Source organism: Vanacampus margaritifer, chromosome 18 (assembly GCF_051991255.1).
Source record: "Vanacampus margaritifer isolate UIUO_Vmar chromosome 18, RoL_Vmar_1.0, whole genome shotgun sequence".
Taxonomy (NCBI): domain Eukaryota; kingdom Metazoa; phylum Chordata; class Actinopteri; order Syngnathiformes; family Syngnathidae; genus Vanacampus; species Vanacampus margaritifer.
In genome coordinates, this window is record NC_135449.1 from 7,396,436 (window position 1) to 7,415,224 (window position 18,789).

The window sequence follows — 18,789 nt, forward strand, 5'->3', positions numbered from 1 at the left end:
GCCGCTGAAGGGCAGATTAATATGGAACTACTGTTAATTGTCAAAAGGACCACAAAAAAAAAAAAAATTAAAAATTAAAGGCACAAGAGGCAAGCGGTGGCGCTCATCTCAAAGGCTCCAGTTAACACACAAAACATATCCAGTATTTCAGGACACACTTTTGTATATAGATATATATAGTAAGGCATCAACTCTGAAAAGGTCATTTAATGTACAAAACAGCATATAAAAATACATATAAACTCGTTACAGGTGTTACAACCCCGTCATGTTTTGATACCAAAGGCCTCAGTTGGCTGTGTTGCATGTGCTCGTTTATATATAGTATGTGCGGGCAAGTTGTGACAATAATCATATAACAGTGTTCCATCCTCACACATACATAAAAAGACATCTTATAGATCAGTGCGTAATACTGTGTGGCACTTAGACAGGGATTGGGCAATAAAATGAAGAGAGGTAAAATAGTAATAAAAATGTAATACTAGTGTTTTTTTTTAAAAGGCACTTTTGTTCAGTTGTTGTGCAAGCTTCCTTTCACGTGTGTGCACTTGGCATTTAAACCCCGCGTGTTGACTCACAGACTTGCGAAAGAAGCATCAGAATGCTCGACTTGATGACTGCGATACTTTGGCCTTTTTGGATTTCACTTTCTTTTTTGGCGGAGAGAGAGAGAGAGAGAGAGGATCCGCCTTGGCATTTGACTTCACTTGACAAAGTTAATGGAAGCGCAAAACTCAATAAGGCACTCTTTAAAACGTCAGTGACATTTAAAAGAAAAAAAAATAGCAAGGAAGGAAGGAAGAAGTAATAAAAGAAAATCAAGTAAAACTTTTAAACTGTTTAAATAATAGCAGTCAGGTGCTATTTGTAATTGAAACGGATAACATGCTAGCATGCTAACAGTTGCTATGCTAGCATATATCAAGATATGTTGATAAGGAGTTTACATCTTGCCCTATAGTCGGATCCGATTTATGATGAGGATTGAAAAAATACGTTAGCACGTTTATTAATGTTAACTGTTGGTATTGCTAATGTGTAGCAAGCTAGCTAACAGAGTACAAAAAGCACTGTGGCGGGATCGATAGGGATTTGACATCCCAGCCTGTACCATTACAAATGAGAAAATGCTAACATGCCATCAGCTCGTTTTCAAAATTAGAAGGGAATTCCCTTAGGATGGTCATTAAAGTTTTTACTTTTCAAATGAGGACTCACAAAATACTAGCATGCTAACAGTTTGCCTGTTTTCATAATAAAATGCATTCTGGGTGGTTATTATTATTTTTTTTTTATCCTGCCACGTAGTTGTTTATTACTCCAAATTAAAAATGTTAACATGCTAACAGTTGGTATGCTAACATATAGCAAGTTGTGCAAAAAAAAACAAAAACGCCGAGTCAGAATGCTAACATGTTAACGCCACGGTTGATTGCTCGTTGAAATCAAGTAAAATGCACAATATCAACACCTCTCTCTCTGTGGACGGTTCGAGTGCAGGGTGAGAACAATTAGCATCTTCAGTAGCTAACTTATAAAGAAGAGTTGTAATTATTGCTAATGTTGGAGCTCATTTGGACCCCCACAATGGCAACGGTGGGCGATATGCGAGAGGAAGGCACGTGGGCTAAAAGTTCGATGGCAGCGGTCCCTGCTGGGTTATCACCGCCGCGGCCGCCGTCCGCTGCTGGTTAGACGGAAGGGTCGGTCCCGGCGCCGGCTTCTGGTTGGCTGAGCCGGGTAGGGGTGGGAGGGGGTGGGGCGCGGAGGAAAGGGGAGGAGAGCAGCGGGGCCGGGGGTGGGTGGTGGGGTTTGTGTTTCTCCAATGAGACGGGTGGTGGGGGGTGCGGGGGGGTCATCAGTGGGTGGAAAAGGTGTCATGGGTTAGTTGCCGTGGTAGCTAGAGTTAGACGGGACACAGACAGACCAGGAAAGGAAATGGAACCAAAAAAAAAGGGCACACAGAAGGGGACATAAAAAGAAAAACAAAAGATAGAAAAGAGATTAGTTTCAGCTAGTGGCGTCGGGATGACAACAAGGCATTTTTTTTCCTCTACGGCGGTTGCACACGGTGCTCGGGGCAGATGCTTGGCTGCCCCCAGCGTCATGTGACCGTCGCTACCGTGACGCTACTCATGCTACCAGACGGTGAAACCATGAGGCAGAGGAGGAGACACTAGCCTGTGATTACCCAAAGTGCACACGGGGATACATAAAGATGTGACTGCACACGTGACAGTATTCTCTGGAAAAAATTCTAACTTTTATTCTTGGAAATACAAGATTTTTCCTGAAAAGCATTTTTATTTAAGATATTTTTGTTCTTGAATATATCCAACTTTTTAAGATCAGACCTTTTTCCTAAAAAACAAAGCTTTTTTTTTTTTTTACTCTAAATATTACTAAAATATACCAAAATCTCTCGATCTAAGATGTTTTTTTTTTTGGGGGGGGGGGGGGTCCAGAAAATATTTTTTTCTTTACAATATACAACTTTTTTCTTTGCAAAAAACATGTTTATTCCTCTTGAAAAATATTATTTTATTTAAATTTAAAAAAATGTTTTTCAAATATTTTCTCAAAAATGTTTTTTACGTGAACAATGGAATTTTAATATTTGACTTTTTCTAAAAAAATGTAAATATTTGAAAACATACATAGATATATTTTTCTCTAAGAATGTTTTTCCTAAAAAAACAACTTGTTTTTAATTTATTTTGATCCTCAAAAAAATAAATACATAAAAAAAAATCGTACTTCATTTTTTCCCTTCCAAAAATGTTTATCCAGCAGAAAATATACTATATTTATAATATTAACAATATACAACTTTTTTCACCTCAAAATATACACATTTTTCTTCTCTCAATTAAAATAAGATTGCTGTACTCAAAAAAGTACAATAAGATAATAAAAATAATTTTTTTCATAAAAAAGCCAATTTCTTGAGAAAATATACAGCTTTGTAACTTTTTTTGCTAACATAATTTTCTCTTCTAAATATGCGTCTTTGTGATTGTGGCATGTAGCTTGTCCAGGTGGTCGCCTGCAGATTTAGCACCACGTGCACTTTGGGTAAGCAATGGACGGCATGGTTTCATGTGGGTGAGAGCGTGACCCTCTCGTTGTAAGCGGCTAGATTTGCGAGTAAGGCTTGACTGATTATGATTAATATTGATTATGCTTTGCTCCATTGGCTAGGAAGTATTAGCAGAGCGGGCTAATGGCTACTGTGAGCAGACAGGTGCCATAGTAAGAGACAGCGATGAGAGGTTAAAAGATGGTGACTTGTTTGTTTTTTTAGAGGAAACAAATTGAAAATAGACAGTCTAACTACAAGAATTTAGAGTCTTTAGGTTGTCTTTGGAGATTTATTTTGTTCTCAATAGTCGTCTTTATTGCCTTTTAGTGTCTTTTTTTTTTTTTTCGCTCGTTTTGTACAACAGGAGCACCACTGCTCACACACATACATATTGCAGCTAGCTAGTCCATATCTGTATTGCATAAAACAGTCATGAGGCCTGTGCATTGAGAAGGTCACCTCATCTTTTAAAAACAACAACAAAATCCAAAAAAAAAAAAAAAAAACACACACACACACACGAGAGCAACAACGCCGCCTTCCAGGGAACAGTAGGAGCTACACACTCGGAATAGAAGTTTTTACATGGAGACACTTCATCTATAAAAAGCATACCGTAAAAATAAAAATATACAAACTAAAAAAAAAAAAACAACAACCTACAAATACTTTCAAGCGATTTTGTTCCATTAGCTTCATATAAGCAACTTTAAAATCCCTATATACAAATGTCTTTTTCTTTTTTCTTTTCTTTTTTTTGCAGCTAAATACATGGCAACAGCACCACTCTGGCTAGGAAATAGAATATGAAAGATGTAAACAGTCCCAATGATAAAGTCCAGTGGGCGACTGATAAGACCACAAACAACAGTATTTCATACAAAAAAAAAAAAAAAAGAGCTTGGAACACAACAGACTTCAGTAGTCATCACACGCTGTTTTAGTAGTAAAATTGGATTAAGTGGCGTGTAGTCGTCGGGCACAACACTTTTGATCGTTCACAACAAAAGGCGGGAACCAGTGGAATGAAATCGGGTATAAATAAAAGGTTCCCATAGGACGTGCTGGGTAATAATAAGAAGTAGAAGAAAACCCCCCCAGAAAAAAAAAAAAGGAAGAGGACTCCCAAATCCAGGAGTCACAAGGAAGAGAGTCACATGAATGGAGTGATTCACTCTAATTGAGAGTGGCCGCCCGCCCGGGTTATCGAACAAGAGATAAGCGCATCCGCCCCTCCCCTTCCCCCTCCCCCTCCCCTCCCCTTCCCCCTCCCCTCCCCTTCCCCCTCCCCCTCCCCTCCCCTCCTTCCTGACATGGCTCCTCCCGAAACGTCACTCTTACTGCGACGAGACTGTTTTCACATTTGACGCCGGGCCCGGCATGCCATGCTAATTAAGACACACGCACATAAACTGGTCCCTTGGTTTGCATGCACGCGCGCACGCACACACACACGTACACATAAAGTGGCTGGTGAGCTAACTAACCTCTGTCTGTGGTCACTACCCTTTGGTAAGGATGGATTCTCTTGTCTTGGCGGCGTACCTTAGCCGTCATGGCACCTGCTTAACAAGCGCGACGACGTTGGCCAAAACAGAACACAGAAGGTTACTCATCAGAAAAGAAAACATCACACAACGTCGGCGGCCACTTCCGGGAGATTTGACAAGGCGCACAAATCTGACGGTGAGAGGGTGGGAAAGGTGGGGGTCGGAAAGGGGGAAGGGGGGGGTGAAGGTTTAACCCTCCTGTTATGTCGCCAGTCAAATTGAGCACTTTGAAAATGTGTTTTTTGATCAATTTAGATGATTTGATTTCCCTTTTGGGTTAAAAAATAGTAATTTAAAAATATACAAGTTTCATTATTTTTATTAATATATGTTGATTAAACATAGAGCGGGTCACATTGACCCATGAACATTGGTAAGAAACAAACACAACAGGATTTTTTAAAATGGGTTTAAAAATGTAAAATTACGCAAAAATCTTCTGCTGGCCTTATTTTTTTAAAATAATTTTTCCTAAATATTTAAAAAATAAAATTTTGCAAACACCTGTCCTCCCATACACACGCATCAAATATATCGACATGGCAGCGACGCAGAAATGGCTAATTCTTTTCCTTGCAAATATAATATACACACTATATTTCATGTCACACACACACGCACACGCACACACCTTGTTTTACAAGCGATCACACATAACAGGAGGGTTAAGCCATTCAATGAGGACAGAATCTTGTCGTGTTGTGGTCTTCTGTTCTCTAAAGATTAATCCAAACCGCTACTTTCTATAAAAAAAAAAGCTTCGCTAGTAGCTTCAAAATCACGCTGATGAGGCACTGGAATCAATAAAATAGTTGTTTTTTTTAAAACATATATTAAATCACAATCAGCGCGCTAGAACATCTAAACTACCAAAAAAGTGTTAAAATTACAAGCGGAACTATTTTATTTTTTATTTTTTTTTAAAGAAAAGGTTAGAATTGAAGGCGTCACACCAACACGCTAGTCAGCTAATAGAACGTCACGAGCGAGAAGAAGCCATGGACACTCGACGATAGCGCGAGGAATCTGTCGTCCTACAGTGTGAGCGAGCTGTCAGCTTTTGCGCCGTAGCGTATTGGAAGCGTTTAGAGGGAAGGGTTGGTCGGGATGGTTCTGGAAGGGAAGGGTTTCGGGAAAGGGGGGGGCGGGGGTCTCTCTGCAAGCCAGTCCGTGTGCACTAAGATGGATAGCTAATCGCTTAGCCTTTGGTTGGGAAAGCCATACCTGCGAAAACACAGGACGAAGGGACTATTAGCCCGACGATGAGCTTCTGCATGCCGGCTAATGTTTTGGATGGATGTATTACGAGAGCTGGACACCCGATGGCTGCCGTCGGCCATCGGCCATCGGCCATCTCTTGGCATTGATCGAATGCAGACAAACATGGCGTCTGTAAAGCTGAAGTTCACCACGGAACTTTAAAGCAATGGTGTCCAAACTATGGCCCGGGGGCCATTTGCGGCCCAGCGTCCATTTTTCTAAGGTCCGTACCATATGCTTAAAAACTAGGGCTGGGTTTAAAAAAATCGAATAATCGATATTTAATCGATTTCCCTGTTTGATGAATCGATTATTTTAATATCTCTTTTTCCCATAAATTTCTAAGAAATTAAAATTTAAAGCTTTTTTTCTTGACATTTACTGTTCACATGAATTTAAAAGTATTTTCTTACATTTATGAAAGACCTGACTTGTACAAAATCAGAATCTTTTTAATTTGTATTTACAATCATTGAATTATGAAATTATTTTCATCTCATCCTTGCTGATGCCAACGTATGTGTAACACTTAACGTAATTATAACACTAAATCATTTAAGCAGTTACTTCTTCCGCAAAATTGAATTTGGAATTTAATGTTTGTGGATTAAAAAAAATGAAAAATATCTCCTTGATATTTAAGAAGACTTGATGTTCCATAATTAATCAATATCGGATTGAAGTGGGGTGAATCGAATGGAATCGAAAAATGTCAAAATTGAATCAAACTGAACTTTTGCGAATTGTATTTGAATCGATTGAGGAAAATAGAATCGATACCCGGCCCTATTCAAATCTACATTTGTACATTTGATGGAGACTACCACTACTAGTAATGAATTAATTTGATATTCTGTAGCGCTTTTCTAGATATGAAGCTACAATTTAACGATTTACATGTAAAATTGTAACATTTAAGAATGATTCTTCAAATTGATCATTCATTTTTTTGAATTTCTGTGTCAAGTCATCTTCATTTATATAGTGCTTTCAAAATCATTAATCAACTGCTTAAAAAAATGGTCAAATGACTACAGATTGCTCTCATTTTGTTTCTGAATATGAAGTTGGGATTTAGCTGCAGTTTAGTGCAGGGGCGGCTCTATTCTAATGTGATAAAGGGTTGGGCCACCCCAATATAACGACAAAAAAATCATAAAAGTATTTGCCTCATACTTTCTAAGTAAACTAATTTATATAATAATTGATATAATTTATAATTTGATTGGCTATTTTTGGCCTTGCCTTGGAGCCGAGTATCCAGGTCTCATAATACACCCATTGTCCATGTAGGAACGTGATGACCCGTAGCGATTATTTACCTAATACGCCGGTCGAGTCGATGGGGTATTCCAATATGGAGGGCGTCAATGTGTAGGGGTACTCGTAGGGCGCGTAGATGATCCCCGACTCGGGTCCTTGCTGCAGCAGCGCCGGGTGCGGGTTGGCGCCCGGCATGAGGGCGGAGCTCTGGATCTGGCGGATCAGAGGCATGATGGTGGGCGTGGTCACGGGGGCGGGGTTGCGCAGGGTGGGCGGCAGGACGGGCGTGGGGCCGGTGATGATGCGAGGGGCCTGCGGGGTGCCGAGTGGGAAGCCGGCGGTGGCTGCGGGAAACACACACACACACACACAAGATGCACAATGATTGTGTGTGCGCACCCACACATAAGCGTATACACAATGGACAGGGGGACGAAGAAGGGACAAACAGTCTATGCTACAAGGAACAGAGGCATTGTTTGTATATACAGTGGTCTCCTGTGCAAAGACCCCCCCCTCCTCACCCCCCCCCCCCCCTCCTCGGACCCCTCCCATCCTGTATTGTGATCCTTACGTGTCTTGACATTGGCGTCTCTGTAGGTTCCATTGAGGATGGCCAACTCCATCAGTTGCATTTTCTTCAAGTTGTCCTCGCCTTCAGCCTACAAAAGACGCACGCATTCTCCATCAATGTCAACGTCAAGGTCGTAGGGCAAACAATCTTGTATGGTAATTAGAGACCGATGTGGGGGGTTTTCAAGGCCGATACCGATTATTAGTAGTGAAGGAGGCCGATAACCGATATTTGGAGCCGATATTTGGATTCATTTTCAGTAAAAGGGAAACAACTATTGGCGTGAACATTTAAAAAAAATACAAATTCCCGTTTCTTAACTTCAATTTATTGAACACCTTTTCAGATTTGCAAAATGTTCAAGTTTTAAGTAGTTTTAAAATTCTAACAAAAAGTTCAGGGATTTCCCAGGATCATCAGCGCGTCTTTATGAGCTTAAATGAAATCTTAAATAAACGGCGCCGTATTAATTTCTCCAGTAAATAAAGTTCTCCAAAATTTCCAATGATCTAAATTGTTAAATTTTTACTTATCTTTGTTATAATTTCAAACAATCAAAAATAGGGTCAGCAGCATCTCTTATAAAGTTAACTGAAAATTTAGCTCCCTGGGGTTAACGCAGTTTTAAATACATTTTTTATCGGCCATCAATTATTTATTTTTTATTTAAAAGGCCGAAACCGATATTCGTCAAAATGCCGAATATCGCCACTGATAACCGGGCCCGGACGATAATCGGTTCCATCCCTAAATTGATCATCTCAAAATGGCCGCCACCAGCACAATAACAGTTCTCCCAAGCGATCAACAAAAAAAGACAAGGAAAAGGTGAGAAAATAATCAAATCAAGTTTATCCGGTGCAGATCAGCAGCGCTTTCCTTGTCAAATTTTTGACTTATTTGTTGACTTTTGAGGTGCATACCAGCAACCTGGTTGTTGTGGTTTCCACTGCATTGCTGCTTCTCACCATGCGTCCAACTAAAAGCCTTTTCAGAGATATGCAAGGCCACTTTTGATGATAATAAGCAGGCAGTATGTTGCCCTAGTGGTTAGCACGTCTGCCTAACAGCACCGAGGTTCTAGGCCCAAATCTCCGAATGCAATTAGCATGTTTTCAGCTTCCTTCACATTCACACTTTGACGTCACCTGGCCCAATAGCGTCCGCAAGTAAACATCCTGTCATCGCCAGAGACTGCGAACAGCTAAACGCATACCACCACCACCACCACGCAGCCTGTTGCTATTCCGTGCTCAACGAGCTAGTTGCACCTTAGCTCCAGTTACCGCCTGCCGAGAGGCTGGGCTGATTTACTGCTTCAAGGCAAAGTTGCCGGGGTTAAGCCAACACGTGCACATGAACAGGTGCCGACGCTCCCGACAACCGCCACGTCTGACGGCCTTAACCTTTCGGGTTCGACTTGCAATTGAATTCCACCCGCTGGTCTTTTCATTCCGAGCCGGTTGTCGCAAGAGGAAGCGGTCTTGCCATTTCGCAATATACGCTTATGTGTGTGTGTGTGTGTGCTATTTTCCACATGTGAGCAGTGGAGGGAGGGTATGTAGGTGGCGCCGGAGAATGCGAGCGATGCCGAGGAGTCCAATCAAAACGTCCCCTTGTGCGCGGACAACGACGACGACAAAAAAAAAAAAAAAAGCGATGAGAGGGAGAGAGAAAAAAAAAAAAGGAATATTGTAGCCGGTCGTTGGGAATGAAGTGAGTTGTGAACGAGTGAAAGGAGTGATGGAGTGGGGAGGACGAGTGAACAGACTCGCCATTCATTCGCGCAGCCTTTCAAACAACCCGGCGTTGCCGTGGCAACCCCTTTTTGTGCGTGTTCCCTAATTACCCTAACCCCTTACACATACTCACACACACACTTTTGGACCGACAAACCCCCCCCCCCCTCCTCATCTCCCCCCTTCCGTGCATACCAAAACGCTAAATTCTCATCCCCCGTTTCCTCCGGGATACTCACGGCGGGGACGAGGAGTTTCTTGACTTCGTTGATGGCCCGCTGCAGTTTGATCTTGGCGCGGTTGTGCGTGTCCTCCACCGTGATCAGGACGTGAAGGTCCTCGCTCAGGTGCTCCCAGTTGGGCTTGCCTCGGTTCATCTCCTCCTGGGAAGGGAGAGCGACAACAAGCACGCTCAGTTTGTATGCGCGGCGTGGGGCAGTTTTCTCATTCACGCGCTACAACGTGGCGCTCTGGGTGTTTTTTTTGTTTTTTTTTCATCCTTCTGTTATGGTACGGGTCAGTGTGACCCATTTTAAAGTTGAATGGAATTTAGGAATCCAGAGGATGATTTCATATGAGCACGGGTCCTGGAATTTGCCCAAAATGGCTGTTTCAAACCAAAATGGCCAACTTCCTGTCCAATTTTGGCCACGACTCATTCATTGTGACATGTATACTTAATTTTGCCTCGATCTGTGATTTTTATTTTTTTTTTTACAAGAGATGGCATGGGTGAAAATCTTTGCAATTTAGCTTTACTTAGTAATTTACATTCACATTCAATTCACATGCTTGCAAAAATAGGTGACTTTTTCAGCATGTTAAGCCACTAAAGACGATTCAATTGTCAGAAGACGAATAAACTGTAATGCCAAATAAATAGTTAAAACTATACAATAAAAATGAATTCAATTCCAATGTATTTATTTAAAAGTCAACCTTAAACTTTTGTTGACAATAATATGTTATATGCGACCTCAAAAGTCTAATTCTGATTAATATTGCATTTGTACGTAGAATATAAACTATGCAGCTCACTTGTTTTCTGAAGCTGAGCTGGGCTGTGATTGGTTGTCACCTGAGCAACTGTGATGTCATTTTCATGCGACAGCAAGTGGCAAAATGGCCGCCTTCTGATATTGACAAAAACTGCTGGATTTTGCTGCTTAACTCATATTTTTCCAACGCAATATTAACCAGAATACCACATTTAGACTAGTGGGGCTGCAAGGCATATTTCGGGGGGGTTGACTTTCCCTTTAACTCATTCACTGCCATTGACGCCTATATACGTCAAAAATTCATTTTAACAATTTTTTATTAGTTTAAATTTTTTTTCCACTTTTGTTGACAAGAGTATGAAAACCTAGAATTTTTTATTGTATATTTAGAACAGATAAAATGTGAGTTAACTAGTGAAGTCATGCGATTAATTCCAATGACAAATTTAAATCGCCTGACGCCACTCATTTTTAATCATCTTTTCTTTTTAAAATCTTTTTTTAAAGAAAAGATTATCTTAAAATATATTTTTTTCTTTTTTAAGTCTTTTTTTTAAGAAAAGATGATTAAAAATTAGTGAGTCAGGTGATTAATTTTTTTACTTGTAATTAATCGCATGACTTCACTAGTTAACTCACAATTCATCACACATTTTATATCTGTTCTAAATGTGCAATAAAATTTGTTTAGGTTTTCATACTCTTGTTAAAAAAAGTGGGAAAAAAATGATAAACTAATAGAAATAGTTCAAATGAATTTTTGACGTCTATAGACGTCAATGGCAGTAAATGAGTTAATAATGAGATCTAATTACAGGAAACAAGGATTCAAGAAATAACTTGTTTGTCATGGGTTGTGCAACTTTCTAAAACTCCCCAAATCACCAAACCTTCCCGCAATTTTTGACAAGTCACAATCATTGCAATACGCTTATCACTACTATGTGCTTTATCTAGCAACATATTTAACTACCGGCATATTCAGTCACAGGAGTGTTGACCTTTACATGACCGGGTGTGCTCATTGTTTCACTATATTATGTCATCCCCATTATCTTACTAATCATTACTGTATTCAGTTTTTTTTTGTTTTTATGTCCAAAGGTTGTCTTAATGTGTGCATGAGTTAGCCGTAGCCATGCGAACTGATCAAATTATTTACTTTTCCCACTTTTGCTGAAATATTAAATATTTTTTTTACGGGTTAACATGTCAAATCTGTACAAATGAACTTTCATTGAAGCATAATTAACAAGAAAACTGACTAGTAAAAGTGCCAGCAGCCTCCCTGCATTGATGCTAGCTTGAAAGGCTAATGTGATGTGAAAGAGATCAGGTTGAGTTTTTATTTAATTTTTATTTTTGAAAGTCGCTCGAACCATGCTTGGCCACTTTACCGATTTAACTGCCATGCTATGCTATGCTAAGCTAAGCTAAACCGGGCTATGATGCTACTCAAATCACATCATTATTGGGTGTTTTTAGCTTAGCAGGAGTGCCCGCCCACCCAAGTGTGAAATTAAATAACCAAGTAATTCTTTAATTATATGCCTATCTGTGTAGAGCCATTCTACACTTCTGCCTCCCCCGTTGCCAAACAGTAATTATCATAATACCCCCCCCCCCCCCCCCCACACACACACACACACACTTAAGAGTTCCTCCGCAATGACCAGATCAACTCCGATGGATGAAATTGAAGTACGAAAGAACTGAAGCACTATTATGTCAAAGTCAAAAGGTAAGCTTAGCTGCATTAGGGTTAGCGAACAGTGTTAGCTTGTGTTAAAGTGGGAGTTTGCAAATGGATGGAGGTTTTCCATATTTGTCATTCTGGGTAGGCTCTAACCTACCTGTGACTCAATTGAGAATAAGCAATATAAAAAATGGATGCATTGCGCTAAAAAAAAGCTAAATCTTTGATAAACAATTCCAAGCTAAACATTAGCACCGCAACACGCCATTGATCCTGCCCAAAGGCAAGGAAAATGGATGGTGAACAATTTTAGCGTCTCGGCTCTAGTTCATATTTCATAACTCCCCCCCAAAAAAGTAATGGGAGATAAATATTTGATGCAACCACACGCTGGAAAACCAGGTTACGAAAGCGTCCGTCGCAGTGTGGGCCGTGCACGCAGGGGTGCGAGACGGGCCCGCTTTGCGAATGTTTTGTCAAGTGAGATGTATCGTTTTGAAGAGCACTAAAAGTCAACATCTTTCTTTCGCCTCCCCCCCCTCCCACTGAGTCTCTGTTTTCCTTCCTCTGTGTATGCGTCTCTCTCAGAGGGTGTGCGGGGTAGGGAATGTTCTACAGAGAGAGAGGGAGAGAAAGAGAGGTGGGTGGGGGGCGTCACATGGAATGCTGGACTTGCTCCACCTGCCGTTTGGAAAGCTGGAGCCATCCAACGGGAGGAGACGCCAGGGGAGAGGAAGGAAAGACAGATGGACTAAGCAGCGGGACAAGGAGAGAAACTGAAAACACATTGTGGATGGCGTATAGATAGATAGATAGATAGATAGATAGATAGATAGATATGATTTCAAACAGCCCCTGAAGGCAACGCCCAGTTACATTCTGTGGAAATATAGAGACAGATGATGTGAGGAGAAAAAAAAGCTTTGATTTCAGACAGTCCCCGAAGGCAACACCCAATTACAGTCTGCCGATAGATGATGTTGAGAAAAGTTAGGATTTCAGACAATCCCAAGGCAACACTAAATTCTAGATATAGATAAATAAATAGACAGACAATGCGTGGAAAGCTGTGATTTGAGACGGCCCCTGAAGGCAACGCCCATTTGCATTTTGTGGATACTAGGTAGGCTAGATAGATAGATGGCTCGGTATTAGGAGGAAAACTATGATTTCAGACGGTCCCAGAAGGCAACACCCAATGTCATTATATTTTGTAGTCTAGCCCATTTCCGACATTCACTATTGAGAAATATCGACTTGTGATGTCTGGACGCCTCCTGACACTAGTCATTACAATTATTTTGAGCATGTCAAAGGAACGGTACTTCCTGTGAAAACAGGAAGTGAGGCTTCCCTCGATTAATGCCTTGATTAACACGATGCCACTTTAAAGCAGAAATATGTCACTTTCATCTTTAATATAATACAGTCGAAATCTTCTACTCTTGCTTATTATAATTTTACTACTACTGCTGCTTTTGCAATGGCTAGCGCCGATAACGTACTGGATCATACGTGACCAGCCTGGACACATCTTATGTCGCGTTAAAGCTAGCATATGTGCTTCTACTTACACAATCATGGATGGTCAGTAAATACACCGTAATATTCAAAGTGAGTCGTGTTCTGTTCTGTTGCGGTAACGACGTTCATTCACTGGCTATCAATCGAAAGTCAATGCGGGTGGAGTTTCCTTTAATAAGTGACTCCTTTCAAGTCAACAACATGTGCAAACATTCCGGACAAGCAGAAATGTTGCATTAGCACATTTATTGGATTCCTTAGCTTCTGTAAAGGACGCTTTGCAAACTGTTCCGAGTTGACCCTTTAAAAACGAATTTCTGTCAGTAAATGTAACTTTAAAAAAAATATGAATACACATTCCTTATGAGAAGCAAAAACACAAACTGGTAGCACATTGTTGGCGAACCATTGAAAGGAAATTCACAACTCTAGGGGTGACATTTGAGCTACAAATATTCTTTAGGTGTACTTAAATAAGCAGGGTTTTTTTTCAGAAAACGTAATTGTCATGTACGGTAATAGCAAAAATAAAAGTGTCCTGTTAGCTCTTAGCGGGTTTATTGGTTGGCTCATCTTAATTAGCTTCTGTAATGGTAAACGTATTTAAATAATTACGCAGAGTCACGGACGTATCTTGTTAAAGAATTTGATCAGTCGTCAGGTTGATTTAGTGGAGCCACAGCTGTTTCTTACTACTGCGTTAACGATTTCTCCATCCATCAATTTTCTATGCCGTTTATCCTCATAAGGGTCACGAGATGAGAAACTTTAGCCTGCCTGGGTATACTCACGCTAGTTTAAACCATAAATATAGACTACTAGAAACGGTTCAATGAGAGACGCGAATAAACACTGACGTAGCCCGTTAGCGCTTAGCATGTTTATTGTGCTAACTGAAATTAAATGACACTTCACAACTCAAGGGGGAGCCCTAGAGCCACAGCTGTCCCTTACAGCTCATTTAATTGGCGAGCCCTTTTCGTAAATGCAATAAAACACGATCTGCAAACGACCCTGGAGCCTGTTAAAGAGTGACGCGTACCTTCTTCTTGTCCCGCATTGAGCCTTTGCCGCGCACCATGATCTTGCAGCCGGTCTCCGCCTCCAGCTGTTTGGCCGTCAGTCCGCGCGGGCCCAGGATCCTCCCGACAAAGTTGAACTGTGTACCAAAGCAAAAGAATAAAAATAATATCATACACAAGAAGGGGGGGGGGGGGTGGTCGCATTTGACATGAGTCCATTTGGGGTCGGCTTGTGTGATGTGTTTGCGTTACCAAGCGAGACCAAAATAGATCATTATAGGGGGCGCTTGGCGGCATGAGAGGACGGCGGCACTCGCTTAACCTTATCTGTCACGGAGACTGAGTGATTAACAAGACAGCTGCCCCCCGTGTGTGTGTGTGAGCGCGTACGTGTGTCTCCTCGCCTCACATACAAACACACAATACCGTACTCAGTAGCTACACGTCGGCCGGCGCGCTGACCTCTGCCTCACATGGGCGCGCACGCACTGATAGAGACGAAGGGCCCCTCTAAATTTAACCTTGATCTCAAGCGTTTGCCCCGCCGTCATGTGAGTGAGGACAGCCTGTCATTGTGCTGGTTGATTGGCGAGATGATGCGCGGTCGCGGCGGAGGGGAGGTGAAGGGTAGGGAATAAAAAAAAAACAATAAAAATTGTGGAGGGGGAAAAAAAATCATGTGAGCCCTTCAATCCGGATCAACACAACTCATATTGAAGTGCTTAACTGTACTTGGCAGTCAGTCGGGAGGATGTGCCGGATGCACGTGTGCGTTATAGGGCCTTATATTTAGGGCAGGGGAAAGACTTAATCCACCTTTTTAAGCGCCTATAAATATGGATGAGGCACAGCGTCATGCTGATTAAAACTGCATGAATAATCAGCATTTATCAGTAAACATGAATACAGTAATCTGATCCCTGTACTTTGCAGGATGAACTTAATTAAACATTGACTTCCAGCATCGTGGGGGGGGGGGCTTGCCTCCTTTGTATGACATCACAGTTTATTTTCTATTGGCCTGATGACTTTAGAAATCATTCTTTCCTTATTATTCCGGCAACTAAATCAACAACATTTTCAGGGGATTTAATATAAAGTGTGATTCGATTTTGCTTAAATGTTAGCATTCTGGCATGTAAATGATCTCCTTTGAAGGACATCACAGTTCATTTCCTATTGGTTGGATGAATTTAGAAATCATTCGTTTTTTAGAAATGCCATTTGTACGACGTCACAGTTTACGGCCTCATTTCCTATCGGTGTGATGACTAGACTTTTGTTATTATTCTGTTAATTGTCTCATATGATATCACAGCTCATTTCCTATCGGTTGGATGACTTTAGAAATTGTTACTTTCGAATACAGTTTTACTTCCTCAATACCTTTTGCACACTGATTTTAGAAATCGGTTAATTTCTTCTTATTCCGGCATCTTAATTGTTTCCTTGTATGTCGGAGCTAATTTCCTGTTGGCAGGATGAATTTTAAAATCGCTAGTTTTTATAAATCGCTCATTTCTTATTGTTCCAGCAATTATTCTATGTCCTTTGTATGACAACCACAGTTAATGACCTCATTACAAATCGCTTAATTTCTCATTATCGTGGCATGTAAATTGTCTCTTTTGTGTGACATCACAGCTCATTTTAAATTGGTGGGATGCATTTTTAAAATCACTGGTCTTTATAGAAAGCATTTGTTTCTCATTGATCCAGGAACTCAATTGCCTTCTTTGTATGACATCACCGTTAACGCCCTCATTTCCTATTAACACGATGACTTTAGGGATTGCTTAATTTATCATTTTTCTGGCTTGTAAATGTTATCCTTTGCATGACATGACAACTTACGCACTCACAGCTCAACTAAGCCGTCATTTGAGGGATTTAACATGTCAAAAACACAACAAACTGTATCCTAACGCAAATACGGATGTGTATTAGCCATTAGCATTTCGCCATAAGGGCGTCCGATTTTCACAAAATCCGGCACGGATGTCCATCACTGCACAGGAAAATGAATAAAGCAACCATGCTGGCAAATGCGCAGGTGCTCTGCCATTTTGATTTGAAGGTCATTTTAATATCATTCTCAAATTTGTAATTCAAGAGTTTCATAGTTTTACATTTCACTATTTTTTCTGGATAAGTCTTTCCTCTGGCTTCTGATTGGCTAAAATGGCCTCACGGCTATTCTTATTGACATGGACAGTCTAGTGAAGCCCAACTGACTTTTTGCCCTCCTCTCCCCGCCAGGAGATAAAAGGGCGAAAAGTAAACAGCTGGCAGAGCGGGTTCGAAGGTCACACACTGGCCCCAACTCACGTCGGGGTACTCTTTGACCGGCACGTAGAGCTTCTCCTGCAGCTGGGCAACCGGGCCGACGGCTTCGGGCAGCTCTTCCATGTCGCGTCCGTTGAACATGCCTCCGTTCACCGTGTCGTTGTACATGTCCTTGCGTACCCGCCCGATCTCTGCCGGACAAGAAAGACGAGACCCATGAGACAACGCTGACAGTTTCCTCCTGCTATTGTTGACACATGTTCCCTTTTAACCCAGTAAATATGCTCCGGAGGTCACCGTGACCCGATGATGAAACCAGACAGAAAGGATTGCTCATTTTGAAAACACGTCTGCTGTTATGCGCATGAGGCCCCCATTAAAACACTGTCATGCTTGTAATGTTTGTTTAGGCTCGACCCGGTGGCCCACAATGCCTCTGTAATGACACCCCGGCGCAATAATAAGTGCTTACATGCCGACCGCACGCAAACACGGCCCAATGGCTGCCTTGAGGCGCAAAATATCGTCTGACCTCAGCAGGCTTGGTGGCTAGCTTCAATCCCTTAACTCATTCAGTGCCAGTGACGGCTATAGACGTCAAAAATCCATTTTTGGCAGGCCGGCAGTGAATGAGTTAACGACCTGTCGTGACCCTCCGCTTTTTGGGTCACTTTGAAAATGAGAAGTGAAAGAAGCTCGAGCTTGTGTTTGTTTCGTGTAACAAGATGAATATCTGACATGGTTATTAGCATGAGTTGATGCGCAACACGTGTCCACGTAACTCTGAAATGGACTAAGGACGTCACGCTATCATGTGGTGCAAAAAAAAAAAAAAAAACTCAAGTAACGAGCGCTAAGCTTGAATTAGTATTAAAAAATGACGAGCGGACACTATTAGAATGATGTAATTCTTTGGGTATCTGCGCTTCGGTGAAGAGGAATGGAACAAGTTGCCCAGTGACATGTGTCGTTCCTGTGCAGGGATGGGCTGCATCACTCCCACCATAAGCCTGCGCATTAGGTCACTGGCAAAAGACTAACAACTGTCTGTTTGTTCCCATCACCAACTCAATCACTCACACGCTCGCTCACTCACTCACTCAGCGCGCATGTGTGGAACTGATAAAGCACAGAGAAAGGCGTATTGTAGGAGATATCAACTTTAAAAAAATATCAGATTTGGCCAGTTTAAAGTGACATGCCGGAGTACCCCCCAACTCCTCCCCTCCATCCCCTCACCACCTTACCTTCATCCAGCAGCCGCTCCAGATGTGTGAAGATGCCACTGAAGTTGGGCAAGGAACTCATCACCTTCCTGTCGTTCATGAGCTGCATTAAGTAGTCCGGGTTGGACTTGGGTCTCTCTTTCACCTCTGTCTCCCCGACCATGGCTCAAGCGTTGACGCAAAAGCACTCTGGTTGGATTTAATATAAAAAAAATACTGCGTGGTGGGGGTGGGGGGGGTGATAAAAACAAACACACACAAAAGTCCCCAAACGGAGCTGTGCCAGGACACCACCGTCTTCCGGCCGACGAGCGTGTCTCTCAAGCGGCTACTCTTCAAATCACAGCCGCCCCCCCTCCCCAGCTCGGTTCCGAGCCCGACTCGTCTCCGGATGATGCGAGCCCCTCCTCGACCACCTCCCCCGGCGACTCTAAAGTTGTTTTGAAATTGAAGGGAGAGGGGGAGAAAAAGTTCCCTTTGAGAGTTGTTCGAAGTGGACCGCGAACAAGTTGGTGGCGGCTGCGGTACTCGCGGACTTGGGCTCGCTATCATATGATTACAGT

At 41.8% G+C, this 18,789-nt stretch overlaps 1 protein-coding gene and 1 long non-coding RNA gene across 6 annotated transcripts in view; one reads left to right on the forward strand and one right to left on the reverse strand.

The window, feature by feature from the left end:
• Positions 1 to 18,789, forward strand: part of LOC144038410 (uncharacterized) — a 37,194-nt gene that overhangs the window by 15,080 nt on the left and 3,325 nt on the right. The gene's annotated exons all lie outside the window — the stretch shown is intronic.
• On the reverse strand, positions 193 to 18,783 carry qki2 (QKI, KH domain containing, RNA binding 2). 2 transcript variants are annotated; one of them, XR_013289220.1, is made up of 8 exons: positions 18,248 to 18,782; positions 17,043 to 17,191; positions 14,735 to 14,851; positions 9,711 to 9,854; positions 7,733 to 7,820; positions 7,218 to 7,502; positions 4,573 to 5,883; positions 193 to 1,903 (listed from the first exon to the last, which is right to left on the reverse strand). XR_013289220.1 is itself a non-coding variant. In XM_077550894.1 (7 exons), the coding sequence occupies exons 1-7, from the start codon at positions 18,387 to 18,389 to the stop codon at positions 5,834 to 5,836; spliced, it is 951 nt and encodes a 316-aa protein (XP_077407020.1). In that variant the 5' UTR covers positions 18,390 to 18,783; the 3' UTR covers positions 4,386 to 5,833. The 2 variants fall into 2 exon arrangements, 1 of the variants encoding a protein (XP_077407020.1); XM_077550894.1 differs by lacking the exon at positions 193 to 1,903 and having other exon boundaries at positions 4,386 to 5,859; positions 18,248 to 18,783.